This window comes from Garra rufa, chromosome 23, assembly GCF_049309525.1.
Source record: "Garra rufa chromosome 23, GarRuf1.0, whole genome shotgun sequence".
Taxonomy (NCBI): domain Eukaryota; kingdom Metazoa; phylum Chordata; class Actinopteri; order Cypriniformes; family Cyprinidae; genus Garra; species Garra rufa.
Genome location: NC_133383.1, coordinates 14,354,274 through 14,373,653, shown reverse-complemented (window position 1 = coordinate 14,373,653; position 19,380 = coordinate 14,354,274). Strand labels below are relative to the sequence as shown.

Genomic DNA, 19,380 nt, shown 5'->3' with positions numbered 1-19,380 from the left:
TTCACTACCCAATGCAAATTCACACAAAACTGACCTTTAACAGGTGGCTGACAAACAAGCCTTGCAGGGAAACACAGGACTCACACCACTGATTTTTCCTCGTCTGGATGGCACAAGGTAACTAGAGATGTTGTAAAATTATAGTTTGTGATATTTAGATGTTTCAAATAATGTTTTTTGATTACATAGAGCAGTAGATAGTTCCTGTGAACTGATACAGAAATACAACATTTTTTATTCTTATCAAAGTAATAAATTGTGATCCTGGGCTACAAAACCAGTTGTAAGTTGCACGGTTATATTTGTAGCAATAGCCAACAATACATTGTATGGGTCAAATTTTTTTTTCTTTTATGTTAAAATTCATTAGGATATTAAGTAAAGATCATGTTCCATGAAGATATTTTGTAAATTTACTAGCGCAAATATATAAAAACTAAATTTTTGATTAGTAATATGCATTGCTAAGAACTTTAAAGGTGATTTCTCAATATTTAGATTTTTTGCACCCTCAGATTCCAGATTTTAAAATAGTTGTACCTCGGCCAAATATTCTCTTATGATAACAAACCTTATGATTAACGGAAAGCAAATCTCAAAAATCGACCCTTATGACTGGTTTTGTGGTCCAGGGTCACATTATTTAAATTATTGAATTACAGTATGTACAATGGCGGCCAGTGTGACTGTAATATTGATTATTTGCCTGAGTCAGACAGGCCAATAGCCCAGATAATGTGAGCATGGCTCCTTCAGAAGCCAAATGGCTGGTTTAAAGCTAATAAAACAATCCCAGGGAACATATTATTGGCATTAACATATTACAATGCCAGTTTTGGTTCCGATAACACGGGTGCACATTATCATTAGCCTTCCGGATGGAGAGAGTTTTCATAAATGCAGTCTGATATATGTGCACGGGTATATTTGTAGCAATAGCCAACAATACATTGTATGGGTCAAAATGATCAAATTATTGTTATTATTTTTCTTTTATGCCAAAACTTAATTTTTGATTAGTATTATACTATACATTATTATACAAGAACTTCATTTGGACAACTTTAAAGGCGATTGTCTTAATATATGTATATATAGATTCCAGTCCTATACTAACAAACCATACATCAGTGGAAAGCTTATTTATTCAGCTTTTTGGAAGATGTATAATCTCAATTTAATAAAATTTACCCTTATGACTGGTTTTGTGGTCCTGAGTCACATATGACACACAAAATTCAATTCATGTCTGTTTCAGTACATATTACATTCACTTATACTGTAAAATGTTTTATTTTTTATTTCTTAATCGAGGTCTAGCTATTAAAAATACACCTGTTTGTAGCACTTACACAGCATGCAGAGGCATCCGAAACAAAATTGGATTGACCACATCAAAATGATAATTTTTAATGTATTTTTGAATACATTTTTTCAATTCTGGACTGTTAACATTAATGTAATGATTTTATTCATAAATTGAAAGTCATTGGATAACCCATTCGGATTACTGGATAACTAGGTGATTAGTATTCCTGTAACATGTGGTTAATTCATAGGTTTTTCAGTCTTAAAAGATATTCAGTCGTCCTTTAGCGTCACTGGAGAAATCACAAATTGTTTGTTTGCTGTTGTTGTTATACTGTATAATCATATTTGCCCTATCATACTCTGGCAGGAGGAAATGTGTTATTATGGAGGCTGGAATTGCGCAGTGCTTGGATACCTATTTACCCGTCAAGTGCCTGGGTAATAATTGATAGATTTCCTGAGAGGACGAAAACGGGCCCAGATGGGGCCAGGTGGGTCATACCACAGTTGCAAACAGCTCACAGTGAGGTAAGAGATACAACTTACTTGTTTAACATTTGGAAAGCTGTCTAGTTCTCTGACACCATGAAAATTACATGGATTATTTTGGTGCTCCTGTTGTACAGTCATCTACAGCCGACATCAGCTGCTCCAGGTGCAGGACTGAACACATGGGATAGATTTAGCAAACTTCCATATCCCATAGACAAAGCCTTCCTCTATGATACTTTCCCTGACAAGTTTATGTGGGCTGTCGGCACCGCTGCCTATTCAGTTGAAGGAGCCTGGGAGAAAGACGGCAAGGGTAAGTCTATCTGGGACACGTTCACTCGCGGAGGGACCCGGGTGTCCAGAGGCGACGTGGGCAGTGACAGTTATCACAACATCAAGGGAGACCTCCGAGCCCTGCAGCAACTTGGTGTCAGTCATTACCGCTTTTCTCTGTCCTGGCCGCGCATCTTTTCTAATGGCACTAAAGAAAGTTACAGTGAAAAAGGTGTGGAGTATTATAAAAGTCTAATTCGAGGATTGAAGGAAATTAAAGTGCAGCCCATTGTGACTTTATATCATTGGGACCTTCCGGACAGTCTGCAGAGCTTATTTGGAGGCTGGAGCAATTCCGTTATGGTGGAGCTTTTCAGAGAATATGCAGATTTTTGTTTTAAAACATTTGGACCGTATGTGAAATTTTGGATTACCATTGACAATCCTTTTGTTGTGGCCTGGCATGGATATGGAACTGGAGTTGTGGCACCTGGTATCAAAAATGACTCCGATTTGCCTTTCAGAGTTGGACATAATCTTCTCAAGGTAATTAGAAGCACATAATCAAATGTTTGTCAGTTATGTATTTAATAAACAAATTTATCCGGATTATTTTCTGTCTGTCTATATATCTAAATAGACAGTTATATATTATTATTATTATTATTATTAATTATATTATATTATTAATATTATATTAAAAATATTATTTTCCAATAATAAAATATAAAGTTTGGTAAATGCTATAAATATATCTTCATTATATAATTGTGTGTGTGTGTGTGTGTGTGTGTGTGTGTGTGTGTATATAGTATTATAATAATAAAATATAATGTTTATAAAATGCTATACATTGTTTTAATTTTTTCACATATATTTTCATAATTAAAAAAATATACATTTTAATATTTTTACTTAAATATATAATAAATATACTCATTTAGTAGTAAATTATAATTCTTATAAAATGCGATGAAATGTTATAAAATATAATAAAGTATAAATTTTAATATTTTGTTATTTAATTAGATATAGTTTCAATACATAAAAAATAAATAATAATAGCATATTATATTCCAATAAAATATAAAGTTTTTAAAGTGCTTTAAAAATATATATTTTAATTTTTATTGTGAGAATTATTGTAATTGCTGGTAAAACTCCAAAAAATAAAGTATTGAAAAAGTTAATGTGAAAAATGTTATATATATATATATATATATATATATATATATATATTCATTGCATAATATATGTCTGTATACTGTAGGTATTTATTATGTATATATAAATACACACACATGCAGTATATATTTTGAAAATATTTACATGTATATATTTATATTCATATAATTTATATTATATATAAATATTTTTAATAGATAAACATAACATTTTTCTTACATATACATGAATATATATACTTACATATTTTGGATACGATTTATCTCAATTAATCATTTGACAGCACTTATATATTTATATGTATTTTGTTAGCTTTATATTTTTGTTGTTTAATTATATTTGTTCAAATTATATAATTCCAAACGTTTTTCAATTATAATGTATTGCCACATTTTTATTTAATTTTTTTCTGATGTATGTTGTCTCCTAGGCTCATGCAGCAGCCTGGCACTTATATGACGAGCGATATCGTTCCAGTCAGGGTGGCCGAGTGTCTATGGCTCTGGCCTCCCACTGGATCAAACCTAGCAGAACCAGGCAGGAGAGCAGCAAAGCCTGCCAGTGTTCTTTAGACTTCGTGCTTGGCTGGTTCGCCCGTCCGTTGTTTGTGGATGGAGACTATCCTCCCTGCATGAAACACAATTTGACCCACAGGCTGCCATCCTTCACAAAGGCCGAGAGCTTGTACGTAAATGGAACGGCAGACTTCTTTGCCCTGTCTCACGGACCTGCTCTTAGTTTTCAGCTGATCAATGACAGTCTGCGCTTTGGCCAGACAGAAGACCTGGGTCTGAGGATGCTGCTGTATTGGGTTCGAGCCGAGTACAACAATCCTCCCATCTTTGTGGTGGAGAGCGGCTGGTATGGAAGTGGCAACACGAAAACAAAGGATGCTAAACATATGTACTACCTGAAGCGCTTTATTATGGAGACTCTAAAAGGTACATGAATGAACTGAGTGTGTTTGATGAAACATATGAGCCAGTATATGGCCATGTTGAGGATATCTCTTATACCTGTATATCTTTTAATGGTTAAAGAAGCATTAACAATTTACATTTCACAATCAATAATTGATGATGAACAATAATTTTCTTTTCTTTACAGCAATCCGCTTTGAGAGAGTAAATGTGATTGGCTACACAGCCTGGTCTCTGCTGGATGGTTATGAGTGGTACCGTGAATATGGAATACGACGAGGGCTGTTCTATGTGGATTTCAACACTCCTGATCTGAAAAGAGAGCCAAAGACATCTGCCACTTTCTATAGCAAACTCATAGAGAAGAACGGCTTCCCTCAGCTGCCCGAGAACCGCCCTGCACAGGGCATCTTTCCCTGTGACTTTGCCTGGGGAGTTGCAGCCAGTTCAATACAGGTAAAAAAATAAACAATTCTTTAGTAAAACAACTAAAAAAATTTTTTTATTAAAAATATATGTTAATGCATTTGTTTAAAAGAAATATATGTATGTATGTGTATACATATATATATATATATATATATATATATATATATATATATATATATATATTTTTTTTTTTTTTCTTTTTTATGTATTAATACTTCCGACAGGTAAAACTTGCCCTTGGTTTATTAAAAAATGTATTAAAGATTACATTTAATTAAATTGAATTCATTTTAGTTTGAAATGTAAATATTATATACTATATATTTTTTTCAAAATATATAATTGATTTTACATTAAAAAATATATTTTTTTTTTTATGTAGTCCCATATTTTAATTTTTATATATATATATTTTTAATATATAATTGATAGTTGATTTCTCCTTTTTAAATTACAAAAAAAAAACTGAGTTAAACTTGTATTACATCTAACTGCCCATATTTTATCAAATTAAAAGGAAATAGCTTTAAATTTGTACACTTTAGTCCAGCAAATCAAACTTACGTGATTGTTCTTGTTTGTCCCATTCAAAGGTCACTTTTTATACAACTTAGATTCTGTTTAGATTATACGATGCACTTGACTTTTATCTTTGACCTTTGTTCAAACTTCAGACATTGATAAGCATCATTTGGATATATAACAAAATATATATATATATTTTTTAGTTTCTTTTTAATTCTGTTTTCTGATCCTGTTTTGAAGGTTGATACTATACCTACCCAGTTTGCCGACCCTAGCGTTTACATCTGGAACATTTCTGGTAATGGAGAGCTGAAAAAGGTCCCGGGTGTGCAGGCGCACAGGACAAGGCACTGCGCTGATTACAGCATCGTCCTCCAGCAGGTGTCTCACGTGCGCGATATGCAAGTCTCACACTTCCACTTCTCCCTCAACTGGTCCTCCATCACCCCAACAGGCCGGGTGTCTGATGCTAACGAAACACTTCTAAGATACTACCATTGCTTTGTCAGTGAGCTACGAAAGATGAACATAATCCCTGTTGTGGCCCTTTGGCACCACACAGGGAAAATTTCTAGCCTTCCGGCACCCATTGAGGCTAATGGGGGCTGGCAGAGTGAGGAGACAGTCCAGGCCTTTGCGGACTACGCCAGGTTGTGTTTCCAACGACTTGGTGCTCATGTCAAGATGTGGATCACGCTGAATGAACCCAACGATGAGGATCTTGAATACACCGTGGGCCACCAGCTGCTCCGTGCACATGCGTTAGCATGGCACATCTACGACAGCGAGTTTCGCAAAGCCCAAGGCGGTAAGGCATCACTGGTTCTTCATATGGACTGGGTCGAACCTGCGTTTTCTTTCAACAGGGAGGACGTTGAGCCTGCAAACCGAGTCTTGGACTTTCGAGTCGGCTGGTTTGCAGAGCCCATCTTTGGTAGTGGCGATTACCCAGTGGTTATGCGTAACTGGCTCCAACAGCGAAACAATATTGATCTCTTCAACTACCACTTACCCGCATTTAGTGAGGAAGATAGGATGTTGGTTAAAGGAACCTACGATTTCTTCGCCATCAGCCATTTTACTACCTCAATGGTGTATGATGGAGTGGAGGACAAATACACTTTCAAGGACAAGCTGCAGGTGCAGCTGATATCTGACGTGACCTGGATCATGTCCTCAAGACGCAACTCTCCTGTGGTCCCCTGGGGTCTTCGCAAGGCACTGAACTGGGTTAACTCTAGATACAAAGGGGTTCCCATTTACGTGATGGCCAATGGTGTTCAAGAGGACATCGCTAGGTTTAACGATAGCTTGCGCATCTACTACCTTTACAACTACATCAATGAGGCCTTAAAAGGTAAGAAATCGTAAAATGTTATGTTTTGGATTCCATTGGGTACATTGGGGTGGGTTATACCAATCCAAATTTTTATCTTTTTTCAGGAACAGTTTATTGAAAATGTAAAAAAAAAAATACAAACAAAAAAGCAGAAAAAACAGTAATATTGTGAAAATAGTGGTTTTCTATTTTAATATACTTTAAAGTAGAATTTATTCCTGTGATGCAAAGCTGAATTTCCAGCACCATTATTCAAGTCTTCAGTGTTACATGATCCTTCAGAAATCATTTTAATATGCTGATTTATTATCAATGTTGGAAACATTTGTGCTGCTTAATATTTGTTTTGCAACCTGTTATACTTTTTTCAAGATTCTTTGATGGAAAAAAACGTTAAAAAGTACAGCATTTATTTAAACTTTTAAATAATCTGTAACAATATACACTACCGTTCAAAGTTTGGGGCTCTTTTTTTCTTTCTTTGCTATTACTTTTTATCAATGTAACATTCATTTATTTCAAAGACATTCTATTTTGAATAAATGCTGTTCTTTTTATTCATCAAAGAATCCTAAAAAAGCATCATAGTTTCCAAAAAAATATAAAGCAGCACAACTGCTGCCAACACTGATAAGAAATCAGCATATTAGAATAATTTCTGAAGGATTGTGTGACACTGAAGACTGAAGTAATGATTCTGATCATTTGGCTTTGATCACAGGAATAAATTTGATTTTAAAGTATATTAAAAAGAGATTTTAAATTGCAATAATATTTCATAATATTAGCTTGTTTTACTGTATTTTTTGATCAAATAAATGGAACTTTGATAAGCATAAGAAACTACCTAAAAACATTAAAAATCTTTCTGATCCCAAATTTTTGAGCGACAGTGTATATTTTTTTTTAAAACTGAGCAAATATACAATTTGGTGCAGTTACTGATATTTTTATGGCCAAAGATGAAATTCTGACATCAATGTGATCTTATAGCAGACTACTGATACTGAAAGATATACACATAATTTTTTCTTAAAAGTCTTATTTGATACTCACATTTTTTTATTATTTTCATGTGCACCATGACCTGAAGCGAGATGATTTAGGAATTTTACAAAAATGTCTTTTACTTGCTAAAAAATTATGTTGTGTACCATAGGTTTTTCTTTTTTTTTTTCATTCAATTTAGAGGACTTAGATAAATTTGCATATCAAATATTATACTGTAGGATAAAAAGTGATAGTAAAGACATAATATTGTAAGAAAAGATTTCTATTTTGAATAAATGCTTTTTGTTTTTAACTTTATATTCATTAAAGAATCCTGAAATTTACTAATTAGGTTATCCTAATATGGCTATTTTTTTGTTAGCTCTAATAAAAATACTTTGTACTAATTTTAATAAAACTAATTATATACTGATGTTAAATGTAACTCATAGACATAATTAAACTTACTGCAAGTCAACTTGCTGTTTGATTCAATATTATTACATGTTGTTAATTTACAAAATTTTGTAATATTTATAGTGTCCTAGAGATTGAATTTTACAATTTCTAATTGCTTAAGATTAGTTTTTTTTCCCCCAGTACAGTAACCCACTTGGATAAGTCGCTGCACTGCTGTTTCTATTTAGAGGCGCAAAGCTCACATTGTACACATACATCCACACATGGCAGCTTAATTATTAAGCGGAAAACTAGGGGAACAGTTTGCTGATCTCAGGAAAACTAGCAAGCCGCTCTTTATCTGAGCTTTGGAAACAATATTTGTTTACTATTCCCAAAACACTGGCAAGACCTTATTTACTTTGTAATCTGAATTCGCTTTATAGTTACGTTGTGAGTTCATGAGTTCATTTCAGCCATTTTCTAACCTCTGACTTGTTGTTTTAGCATATACACTGGATGGAGTCAATTTGAAGGGCTATTTTGCATATGCCTTCAGTGACCAGCGGGACCCAGGCTTTGGCATGTACGGTCACGTGCAGGAGGAGGTTATTTCAAAATCTTCAGTGGGCCATTACCAAAACATCATCCAGCACAATGGTTTCCTTCTCCTAGGCACAGCTCAACAGCAGTGTCCCCATGCTCCAGTGCACGGCTCTGGCCGTTATGTCCTCACCAAGCAGCCCGTCGTTGGCTTTCTCTCTCTGGTGAGCTCTTGCATGCTGATCACAGTGTGCCTTGTTATCTACTACGGAGTCAAGAGGCACAAATTAATCACCAAAAAATGAATGAAAAAGGTTTCAGTGGACTCTTATGCTTTTAATTTATTTGTTCTTATGGTTACTTTGACAAACTCTTTCTTAAACCATAGTGCTTGAATTTCTTAAAGGAGACATCGGATGCCCAATTTCCACAAGTTGGTATGATCCTTTAGTCTTTGTGAAATGTCTTTAGTTTGAATTCCTCAACTGTCATGTAAAACAACACACTTTTACCTCGTCAAAAACAGCTTTGTTCACAGCAACCCGTTTAAATGATAATGATATTTTTTTTTCTGTATTTGGTGGCAAGTTACCATCAAAAACAGATGTCGGGACAAAATTAAGAATGTGTTCACTTTTACATTCAACTACAAAACACCTGCATTGCTTACGAGACGTTGCCGCTACAGCTCCTCGAACGTGGAGAAAATGGCGGAAATATACTAAAACAGGACAGTCCTTCAGCAGTTGTGGGCGGGGCTTGAGCATTATGATGTCATACTGCTCAGAAGATCAAAACGGCTTGATAATTGAGACTGTTTAGTTTTTTGGGAGATTAAAAAGAATTAATGACTAGATTTTTATCATTGTAGGGTGGTTGTGTCTGAACACTGCTAAGACACATTTATATGCAAACATCCAATGTCCCCTTTAATTAGATACTACGTGAACCTGGAAGACTTGGATAATTATTTAACTGCAGCTTTACCATGTAAAAACCATTATTTATTTGTTAAAAAAAAAAGTATATTTACATTATTTGGTCAAGTTTGCACAACGCTTTGGTTTTTGCACACAAGTTATGGGGGAAAAGTATATTATTCTTTTCTGACATATTAAAAACCTCACTTTGGTTAGATTAGGTAAATAATGTCACAGAGGTCATACTCACATTGTCTAATATATAATACTTTAAAATATTAAATAAATGTTTATTGTTGTATCTAATGTCATAGTGAAGTTCTATTACCTATAATTCATATGCACTTTTTGTAACCTTAATCATTTTATGTTATATTTACTTATATTAGAAAAGCTAAATATAATTTTATATGTGCAATTTCTATTCTATTTGTGACCCTGGACCACAAAACCAGTCTTAAGTAGCAAAAAATACATTGTATGGGTCAAAATTATAATTTTTTCTTTTAAATCATTAGGATATTAAGTAAAGATCATGTTCCATGAAAATATTTTGTAAACTCCTACCATAAATATATCAAAACTTAGTTTTTGATTAGTAAAATCCACTGCTAATGACTTTACCAGCTTTAAAGGTGATTTTGTCAATATTTGAATTTTTTTGCACCCTCAGATTCCAGAAATAGTTGTATCTCGGGCCAAATATCATCTATAATAACAAACCATACATCAATGGAAAGCTTATTTATTCAGCTTTTAGATGATCTATACATCTCAATTTAAAAGAAAAAGACCCTTATGACTGGTTTTGTGGTCCAGGGTCACATTTGTGCTTTCTGTTGTTTTACTTGTATGTAAAAAAAAAAAAAAAAACACGTCCATGTGAAATTCTGTACCTCTATGATTAGATAGCAATAACAACAGGCCACGTACATTTGAAATGACATTTTATTATGAAAAACAAACAATATATCTTATTTCTTTTAGGCTACAGTGGCTCAGAACATAAAGTTGTCAAGTCCATCCTCCATAAACTTCTTGTAGATGGCCATGAATTTAGCTACAAAGGCCTCCAGGTGGTACACTGCCTTGTTGCCCAGCTGCAGTCTGTGTTCGTAGTATGCCGCCATTTGAGCCACCTCAGCTTTCAAGTGTCCATCACAGTTACTTAGCAACTCTGTCACCAGACCCTGAAATACCATTCAAAGAAAGTGTTAATGCAGTGACTTCTATTTCACAGTATAATTAATTTCTTTATGCTGTAAATAAGCAGCTGTGTAAATACCTTCATGATGACGTCTGGCGGGATGCAGTGAGTCAGAAGTTCATACAATCGTGCCCGAACCTCCAAAAGTCTGCAAAAATACAACAGGCAGTTTAGTTTACATCTATACCACTTAAAACATACCAGGTTATTGAAACCAAAATGATTAAAATCTACTAACATAATGTAAAGAACCTAAACTAACTGATATATAGTTGAATTTAAGATAAGGGATTGATAAGGGATAAACCCTAAAATCAACTTTATAGAGCTTGGGTTGTCATTAGGACTGGCAAAGTTTAGTTTTGTGCTTGTATTCATGTATGTTCTGACCTTTGAGGGCTCTGCTGGCTGACTATAGCATTAGCAGTCTCTCTGAGGTAAACCTCCCAGTCTGTCTCAGGGATGTCTTGGTCTGAAGAGAATGGATACCTGGAAGAGTCAATTTGCAAACAGGTTACACAAACTGTATGTGTGGCATACACTTCAGGTGAGTTAGGTTCATTCAGAGGCGTCATTTGTGATTATCACTTGAAAAACTGAACAACATTGAACATTTATTTAATTCTCTGAGATCTCTCTTCTTGCTGACTTACTGTTGAACTCTGCAGGCCTCACACATCAGCAGGGCCTTACGAAGGTTACGGCCAGATTTTTCAGCGATCTGTTTGGCCAGTTCAGGAGGAAGCAGCAGACCCTCCTTCCTGCACACGCCGGACAGAACACTGCACACCTGAAAGGACGAAGGTTGGGTTATTTTCACATGTCAAGCACAAAATACTTGAACATAGTTAGAACTTATGATGCTGATTTTTATGCGTTTTCATTAAATTAGTACACTACTGGTCAAAAGGTTTTAAACAGTAAGTTTTTTAAATGTTTTTTAAAGAAGTCTTTTCTGCTTACCAAGCTTGCATTTATTTGATCCAAAGTACAGCAAAAACAGTACAACTGTGATTTTGTACTGTTAAAAATAGCTGTTTTTTTTTATTTTAATGTATTTTAAAATGTAATTGATTCTTGTGATTTCAAAGCTGAATTTTAGCATCATAACTCCAGTCACATGATCCTTCAGAAACCATTCTAATATTCTGATTTGCTGCTCAAAAAACATTTATTATTATTATTATGTTAGAAACAGCTGAGTATAATTGTTTCAGGTTTCATTGATGAATAGAAAGTTCAGAAAAACAAAATCTTTTGTAACATTCTAATATTTTTATCACTTTTGATCAATTTAAAGCATCTTTGCTAAATAAAAGTATTGATTTCTATACCCCCCCCCAAAAAAAAATTATACTGATTTCAAGCTTTTGAATGGTATAGTGTATAATGTTACAAAAGGTTTTAATTTCAGAAAAATGCTGAACTTTGGATCTTTCTATTCATCAAAGAATCCTGACTCAGCTGTTTTAAATATTGTTAATAATAATAATAATAATAATAATAATGTTTTTTAACAGAAAATCAGAATATTAGAATGATTCCTGAAGAATCATGTGACTGGAATAATGATGCTAAAAACCCAGCTTTGAAATCGCAGGACAAAAATACATTTTAAAATATTTAAAAAAGAACACAGTTATTTTAAACAGTAAAATTGTTTCAAAATGTTACTGTTTTTGCTTATTTCGTGACTTCTATAAAAAAGAAAAAACATTCAAAATCTGTTCAAAAACTTTTTACTGGTAGTGTATTTAAGAAAGAATGCTTATGCTCAGCTTATCAAGCCTGCATTTATGATTTAAAAAAAAATACAGACAAAAGCACTAAATTTAAACATTTTTCAATATTTTAAAATGTTTTTTTTTTTGTGATGCAAAGCTGATTTTTTTTCCAGCCTACTCCAGTCTTCAGTGTCACACTATTTAAATTAATCTAAAATGCTAATGTGGCGCTGAAGAAACATTTATCAACATTTTCAATATTGTAAACAGTTTGTACTGCTTTATATTTTTGTGGAAATCGTGATGCACTTTTTCAGGATTTTTGAATTTACGTCAAAAAATGTCAAGAGAACTGCTTTAATTTGAAACAGATTTTTTTTGTGTCACGTTATAAAGTGCATCATTACTGAATAAAAGTAATAATTCTTTTAAAAAAAAAATCCACCTCTTCCACACTTGGTAAGGGGACTCTCACAGCCAAACACCTGCTCCTGATGGGGGCAATCACTTTTGAGGTGGAGTTACAGCACAGAATCAATCGACAAGTGGACATGTACTTCTCCATCGTACGGCGCAAGGCATGCTGGGCGTCTTTAGTGAGACGGTCCACTTCCGTCAGCAGCACCACTGTGAAGAGATGAGATATTTTATCATTGCCACTATTGTTATAGTCCTCTTATATAAGTGTACAGATCATTAATATAGGATTATCAAATCCAGACACGACTCTTAGTTATTTAATATTCAGATTAATGATCTAACCCAATGAAAGAACAAACCCGAACCTTTGAACTCCCTTTGCGCACTGGACTGAATCTGCTGAGACTGGGCAACAGTTTTGATCAGCTCCTGAATGACCACACGGTCACTATTCCCAGCATCACTGAGGAAAACACATTAAACATGAGGTTCTGCTAGTAGTCTCCCAGCATACACAAGAAGCGAGTAAATGTTTTTCATTACCTTGGGTTGACCTCTAGATGGTAGTTGCTGGCAATTGTGTTTATTTCAAGTTTCTTTTTAGATGGAGTCTACAAGAGACAAACAGTGATAGTTACTAAGCTTTATAATTATAAAATAGTTTAAAGCTTATTAGGTAAAAGTTTTATTTATCTATGTAATACCGTGATGGACTGGTGTTCAATCCTGAGTTTCTCAATCCCGGGTCCGTACAGCTCTCTGAGCAAACACATGATCCGGGTTTTCTTACCAGCACCAGACGGTCCATAAACCAACAAGTGTGGAAAATCTCCACACTGGACCTGTCAAATTAAACATTGAGAGATAATTATATAATCTTATTACTAATTATAGATAGTATGGCTAATAAGTGAAGCACATTTCAATATATATCACAGCTATTGCAAACTATTGTTGCTGCAAAGGTAAACAAGCCATTTTAAAGTATTTTCTTCTAGAAAGAGCTCAATAATGTACAAAATAATTACATGAAGTAATTCATATTTAGTTATTTAATTTGACCTGAGTCTGACATAAACACCAGCAAAAACACTTTGCTTTCTATATACAGTAAGTTAGTTTCTGCGTTTTACCAGATTTTTCAGCTGGTTTGCTTGCTCCTTGTGGTAGTCGAGTTTAGCCAAGGACGATGGTCTGTATTTATCCACCCATAAACTCATTTTTCCCCTTGAATGGTGAGAATATCGCACCTCTGTAAAGAATAAACTATATTATATTATTGTGAGCTGCCTGCTCCCGCGAAATAGAAACCCGCGCAGCGCACTGTCAGAATGGCAACTACAGGGAGAGAAGAGGGACACGTGCTTTCGCGTTTTGTAAAGCTCAATGCACTGCTGCGCTCCATACAGTTCGGCGCTAGTAAAAAATCTAAACAGAAATTCTTCAGGCGTTGTTTCCATGAAATTTATGATGATGTCTATAGATTTCTTATCATCAAATGATCGTAAGTTAATGATATAGCCATGACGAGAAATAAAACACAATAAAGTAGGCTGAATAAAAATACAGTTAGGTTAAATTAACATTCTTGTTATAATATGTGACCCTGGACCACAAAACCAGTCGTAAGTGTCAATTTTTCGAAATTTGTTCGGATATGACAATATTTGGCCGAGATACAACTAATTAAAAAATCTAGAATCTGAGGTTGCAAAAAATCTAAATATTTAGAAAATCGACTTCAAAGTTGTCAAAATTAAGCTCTTACAAATGCATATGTAACCCTGGACCACAAAGTCTTAAGTAGCATGGGTATATTTGTAGCAATAGCCAAAATACACTATATGGGTCAAAATTATCGATTGTTCTTTTATGCAAAAAAATCATAAGGATATTAGTAAAGATCACGTGTCATGAAGAAATTCTGTAAATTTTCTACTGTAAATATAGCGATTTTTTTATTAGTAATATGCATTGCAAAGAGCTTCATTTGGACAACTTTCTTGATATTAGATTTTTTGCGCCCTCAGATTCCAGATTTTTAAATAGTTGTATGTGGTCCATGGTCACATATATGACCAGTACACAAGCAGGCTAGATTTATACAGTTATTTATTTATTTTTTTACAGATGGCGATTCTTATTCGGACATTTTAAACATTTCTGACATTAACACAGTTTATTCGCTATAGATTAAAGGGCATCTCAGTGTGGTATGGAAACAGCTCAAATCAGGACCGCAAAGCACTACAAAGAGTTGTGCGCTTAGCTGAGCGCATCTCAGGGTCTGCTCCCCTCTTTGCATGACATCTACCTCAAACGCTGCAAAAATAATGCTGTTAAAATCTTCAAGGACTTAAATCACCCTAGTAACTGCCTATTCACTCTGCTTCCATCTGGCAAGCGTTTCCTTAGCCTGATGGCAAAAACTGAGACTTAGGAGGAGTTTCTTCCCCCAGGCCATCAGGCTCCTGCTCCTAAACTCTAACTCTGTGTCATACATCACCTGACTCTATGTAAATATCACCATATCAATAAGCTATTCTTAATTTTTTCTCCATGTAAATATCATATATATCTTTAAGCTATCCAAATTTTTCTCTACCTTATATTGCTGCTATTTTTAATACCCTGGACAACTTCTGCACATTATTTTTGCACATTCCTCTCATTACTACATAAGCTACTTATTACTATTGCACATTATTATTACTATTACTATTATTATTTATTTACTTATAATTGCACTGTCCTTGGAGCAGACCTGACCTACATTTCACTGCTGGTTATACTCTGTATAATTGTGTATGTGACAAATAAAACTCTTGAATCTTGAATCTTGAATCTCTATAGTTTAGAAAATGGTAATAAAATGTGACAAGAATTCAAGAATTAAACTGTGTTAGAACAAATTCATATTGATAATGTAAGATAACTTTGATAGAAAGGTATGTAATGGCTTACATTTAACCAAAAAATTCAGACAACTGTTAGTTTGACAAAATTTACACAACTATCAATACTTTGTTGACCAATCACCAAGCAATGCTTAATTTTATTCAGTCTGTGGTGTAATTAGAAATGAAAGAAAAAACACTTAAGCAAAACATGTTCAGGTCTGAATAAGTTTTGGTCCCAAATTGTTATCAATTTTACTGGTAGTCCACTGTATGAAGAATTTTTGGGTATAAGATGTCACAGTTTACTTTATTTTGCTATCCTCACTTACATAAACAAACTATAGTGTCCTGCACCCACTAGTAAAAAAATATAAATATAAAAAATGATATCTGGTATCTGAATAAATTTTGGTTTGACCGTAGTTTGCTAGTTTAGATCACATTGTTGCAGAAAAGCAGAATTAGCGTCTCGGCACCATTCAATTTAGTTTCATTTTTTAAGAACAAAATGTTATATAAAGTCCCTCTATAATAACCTCAAGAATATAGATAGGAATAAAAATTCTGCCTTTTGTAGACCACTGACATAGATAAATGAGTATTTTAGTATTTTGTTTTCTTTCACTACAAGGCGCGTTATAAAGGCAGAATAGCCCAAAATGTCAAAATTGAGATTGTCTGAAGAGACAGAAAAAAAAACAATGGTTTTACTTGTAGTGTATTGTCTTAAACCTGAAACACTTTATAGTAAAATAGAATAGTTTTGCAATCAAATTATTATATTTAAATTATTTATATTTAAAGAGCTCTGTCTAGTAAATGTAAGAATACACTGATGTATGAAGAGCAGTGTTAATCTTCATCTGCTTTCAGTAATAATATTTCCATTTTGCTGAAGGTATTTCATTCTGCTCACCAGTCTGTTGCATAGCAGGTATGTAAGATTTGCAGATTGCTCTTACGTAAGTATCTTTTTTGGCAGTAGTTGAAATGACAATTCTGAATCTTTTGTAAGACTTATATATGGACTGTCTTTATCAGGTTGTACTTCTATTCCCACCATCCCTACATTCCCTTAGTGGGTGGTATGGCTGTTCAGATCTGTGTTGCGGTTTTCTTGTTCTCTTATCAATGCAGCTGTCATTCAACTCATGGTGATCAAGGGGTATCTTTTGCACTTTACTCAAGTTTCACCTACATCTATGCTGCATTTATTGCCAAAACAGCTTAGTCTGATCACCCTACATGCTAATGTTAATCTCGAACATCAAACTGTATCTCCTCTCCCATGTAGGATAATAGTATACATTGTTTTGTATGAACACATGGGACGTTTTGTGAATTTAGTGAAATAGCACATTCAAGTACATACTCTCATCATTTTTTTTGTTAGTAAATGAAGAGGCAAGTGAGAAAGGAAAAATGACAGGAATTTCAGCTGTGTGTTTTAATAGCTTCTTCTTTAACAATGTTACACATGCACATTAAATCAGGAATGGTCTTGTTACAATTTCACAAAGTAAAAATATTATTAGGCTCATTCTAACTGGTAAACACAATTCTGGGTATTGTTTTCCATGTTTCTCAAGGTTCATACTTTATCCTGGGCAAATACTGGTCCTGCATTTGTAAAACAGGTCAATATTATTGATTGGATCCATACAGCTGGCAACAAGCACATTGTTCAGTGACTTCTTGTCTGGGAAATCTTGAAAAACTATGTTTTAATTGACCACAAAAATAAACAAAAGATTAACTACACATTTCTAACTACATTGAACGTGTTTGCCATCACAGATATTTGTTAATTCTTCTTCTCTGAGAGCCTGAAACTAGGCAACTCGTGTACAGCATGTATAAATATTTAATGAGGTAAGTACTAAGGTGGTTTATGATTGGTTGTCTATTGATTAAAGCGCTGTAATATTTGAAGCTGTGGTGTGCACATGGGAATGCGTATAAATATTTAATGAGGTAACCACTGCGGCAGTTTATGATTGCTTGTCTGTTGCTTAACAACTCGCCATATCGTTGGAAAACCGCATTACACAGTACACTTTTAGCATGGAACTCGGTTTCTAGCGTTACAAAAAGTTGGCTTTCAAAATCAACAAGTGTAGATTGCTGTTTTACCCAGAGTTTAACGTGACGACAAAAGACTAAAACCCAGGGTAAGTGTAAAAGGCCACGGTGAACAAAAAGCGTGGGATAAAGTGGACACAATTTCTCTGTACTTAATATAAAGTCATTTTCCAACCATAGTAATACTATATGATATTTTCGAAATTGAATGAACTGAACTGTTTATATTTCATACAAGCTATTGATAAATCTTGTCCTGCTAAAGTAACCTTCACGTCCAGTATGTCCTGCCTGCCTTTGCTTTTACCTTAACCATATCCCTATCTTTCTTTGTTTTACTTTCTCTCTTTGACAGACTTCCCCGCCCCCTGTGATGACTTGTAAACAGGATTCTCAGAGAAACAACCTGATGTAACAGCAGTTCATGTCAGTGAGATTGAGGCACCATCCCAGAGGAAGCACTTCTCTACCTGTCTGGACTGCTGACGATTTAGGTAACAGTTTTTGTGTACTCTTTTACACCACTAAACTTTTTTTTCCAGCTGCGATTTGTTCATTCATTCATTCATTCATACATTCATTCATTCATTCATTCATTCATTCATTCCTTTTTCATTGACTTTTGTATAGGTCCTGCTTAGTGATTGCACAAGTTTCTGGAAAAACCTCAACAAATTTTTCATACTTGAATGAAAGAGCAATATAATATTCTTCTAGGTGTTTATTATGTTGCAAAATGTAGTAGTCTTATTAATATAAACATTACAGCTCTATTGATAAGTTTAAATTGTTTAAATGTTTAATCCATAGTATACACATCAGAGTACAGACATCACCCTGCACATTTTATTTTCTTCAAGTCACAGACAGATTAAAAACTACAGACATGTAAAGTGCCCAGTAAAACTATTTGGCCAGAGCTTGAAATTGGTCGTGTGTGACTGTTACTGCTTAGATGTGATGGAGTCAACCCTTAGTGCATGATGATGCTGATAAAGTTCTTCATTAACAACCTTAATACAGAGGGATGTTCATTGGTTTACAAAGCCATGGCCAGAAAAGAGAAGAGCGTTGAGGGACACACAGAATCTCCTATCAAGTATAAAGACCCTTGTTACAGCATTACAGAGGCAAAGAAAGAGGAGATGCCAGCCAGATATGAAAATGTGAGTTCTTCCCTTGTTATAAATTATTTTTTATTTAATATGCTTGTTTGTATTTCTTGTTATTGTTTAGTTTTGATCTTTTCTGAAAAAAGAGGTCAGAATAATCCAGATGACATATTAAAAGTATACCACTAGATGGCAGTAACAGCTATAGATACAATAGATGCTTGCACAATTTTCTGTCTTCTATTGTGGAGGTCAAATACCTGAAGAAATCTATACATACACTACTGTTCTAATGTCTGGGGTCAGAATTTTTTTTTACGGAATTAATACATTTATTCTGCAAGGATTTATTAAATTGATTAAAAGTTACAGTAAGGGCATTTACAATGCTGAAAAAGATTTCAACTAAATTATGTTATTTTGAACTTAGATCTTAGATTTATTCAGCAATAAATAAATAAATAAATAAACATAGAAAACAGTTGTTTTAAATTGTAATAATATTTGATAATATTACTGTTTTTACTGTATTGTAGGCTAATAAATGCAGTTATTTAGAACAGTGGTGTAAGATATTCGGTGTCAGAATGTAAAGGAAGCATGTATTGT

General features: G+C 33.9%; 2 protein-coding genes across 2 annotated transcripts; one reads left to right on the top strand and one right to left on the bottom strand.

The window, feature by feature from the left end:
• Positions 1–1,896: 1,896 nt before the first annotated feature.
• kl (klotho) lies at positions 1,897–9,511 on the top strand. The gene is made up of 5 exons (XM_073829982.1): positions 1,897–2,622; positions 3,692–4,202; positions 4,369–4,637; positions 5,376–6,492; positions 8,371–9,511. The coding sequence occupies exons 1-5, from the start codon at positions 1,897–1,899 to the stop codon at positions 8,709–8,711; spliced, it is 2,964 nt and encodes a 987-aa protein (XP_073686083.1). The 3' UTR covers positions 8,712–9,511.
• Positions 9,512–10,256: 745 nt separating this feature from the next.
• Positions 10,257–13,995, bottom strand: rfc3 (replication factor C (activator 1) 3). Its single transcript, XM_073830089.1, has 9 exons — positions 13,811–13,995; positions 13,382–13,519; positions 13,221–13,288; positions 13,043–13,140; positions 12,703–12,884; positions 11,187–11,323; positions 10,924–11,022; positions 10,612–10,681; positions 10,257–10,516 (listed from the first exon to the last, which is right to left on the bottom strand). The coding sequence occupies exons 1-9, from the start codon at positions 13,895–13,897 to the stop codon at positions 10,325–10,327; spliced, it is 1,071 nt and encodes a 356-aa protein (XP_073686190.1). The 5' UTR covers positions 13,898–13,995; the 3' UTR covers positions 10,257–10,324.
• Between the last annotated feature and the right edge of the window lie 5,385 nt (positions 13,996–19,380).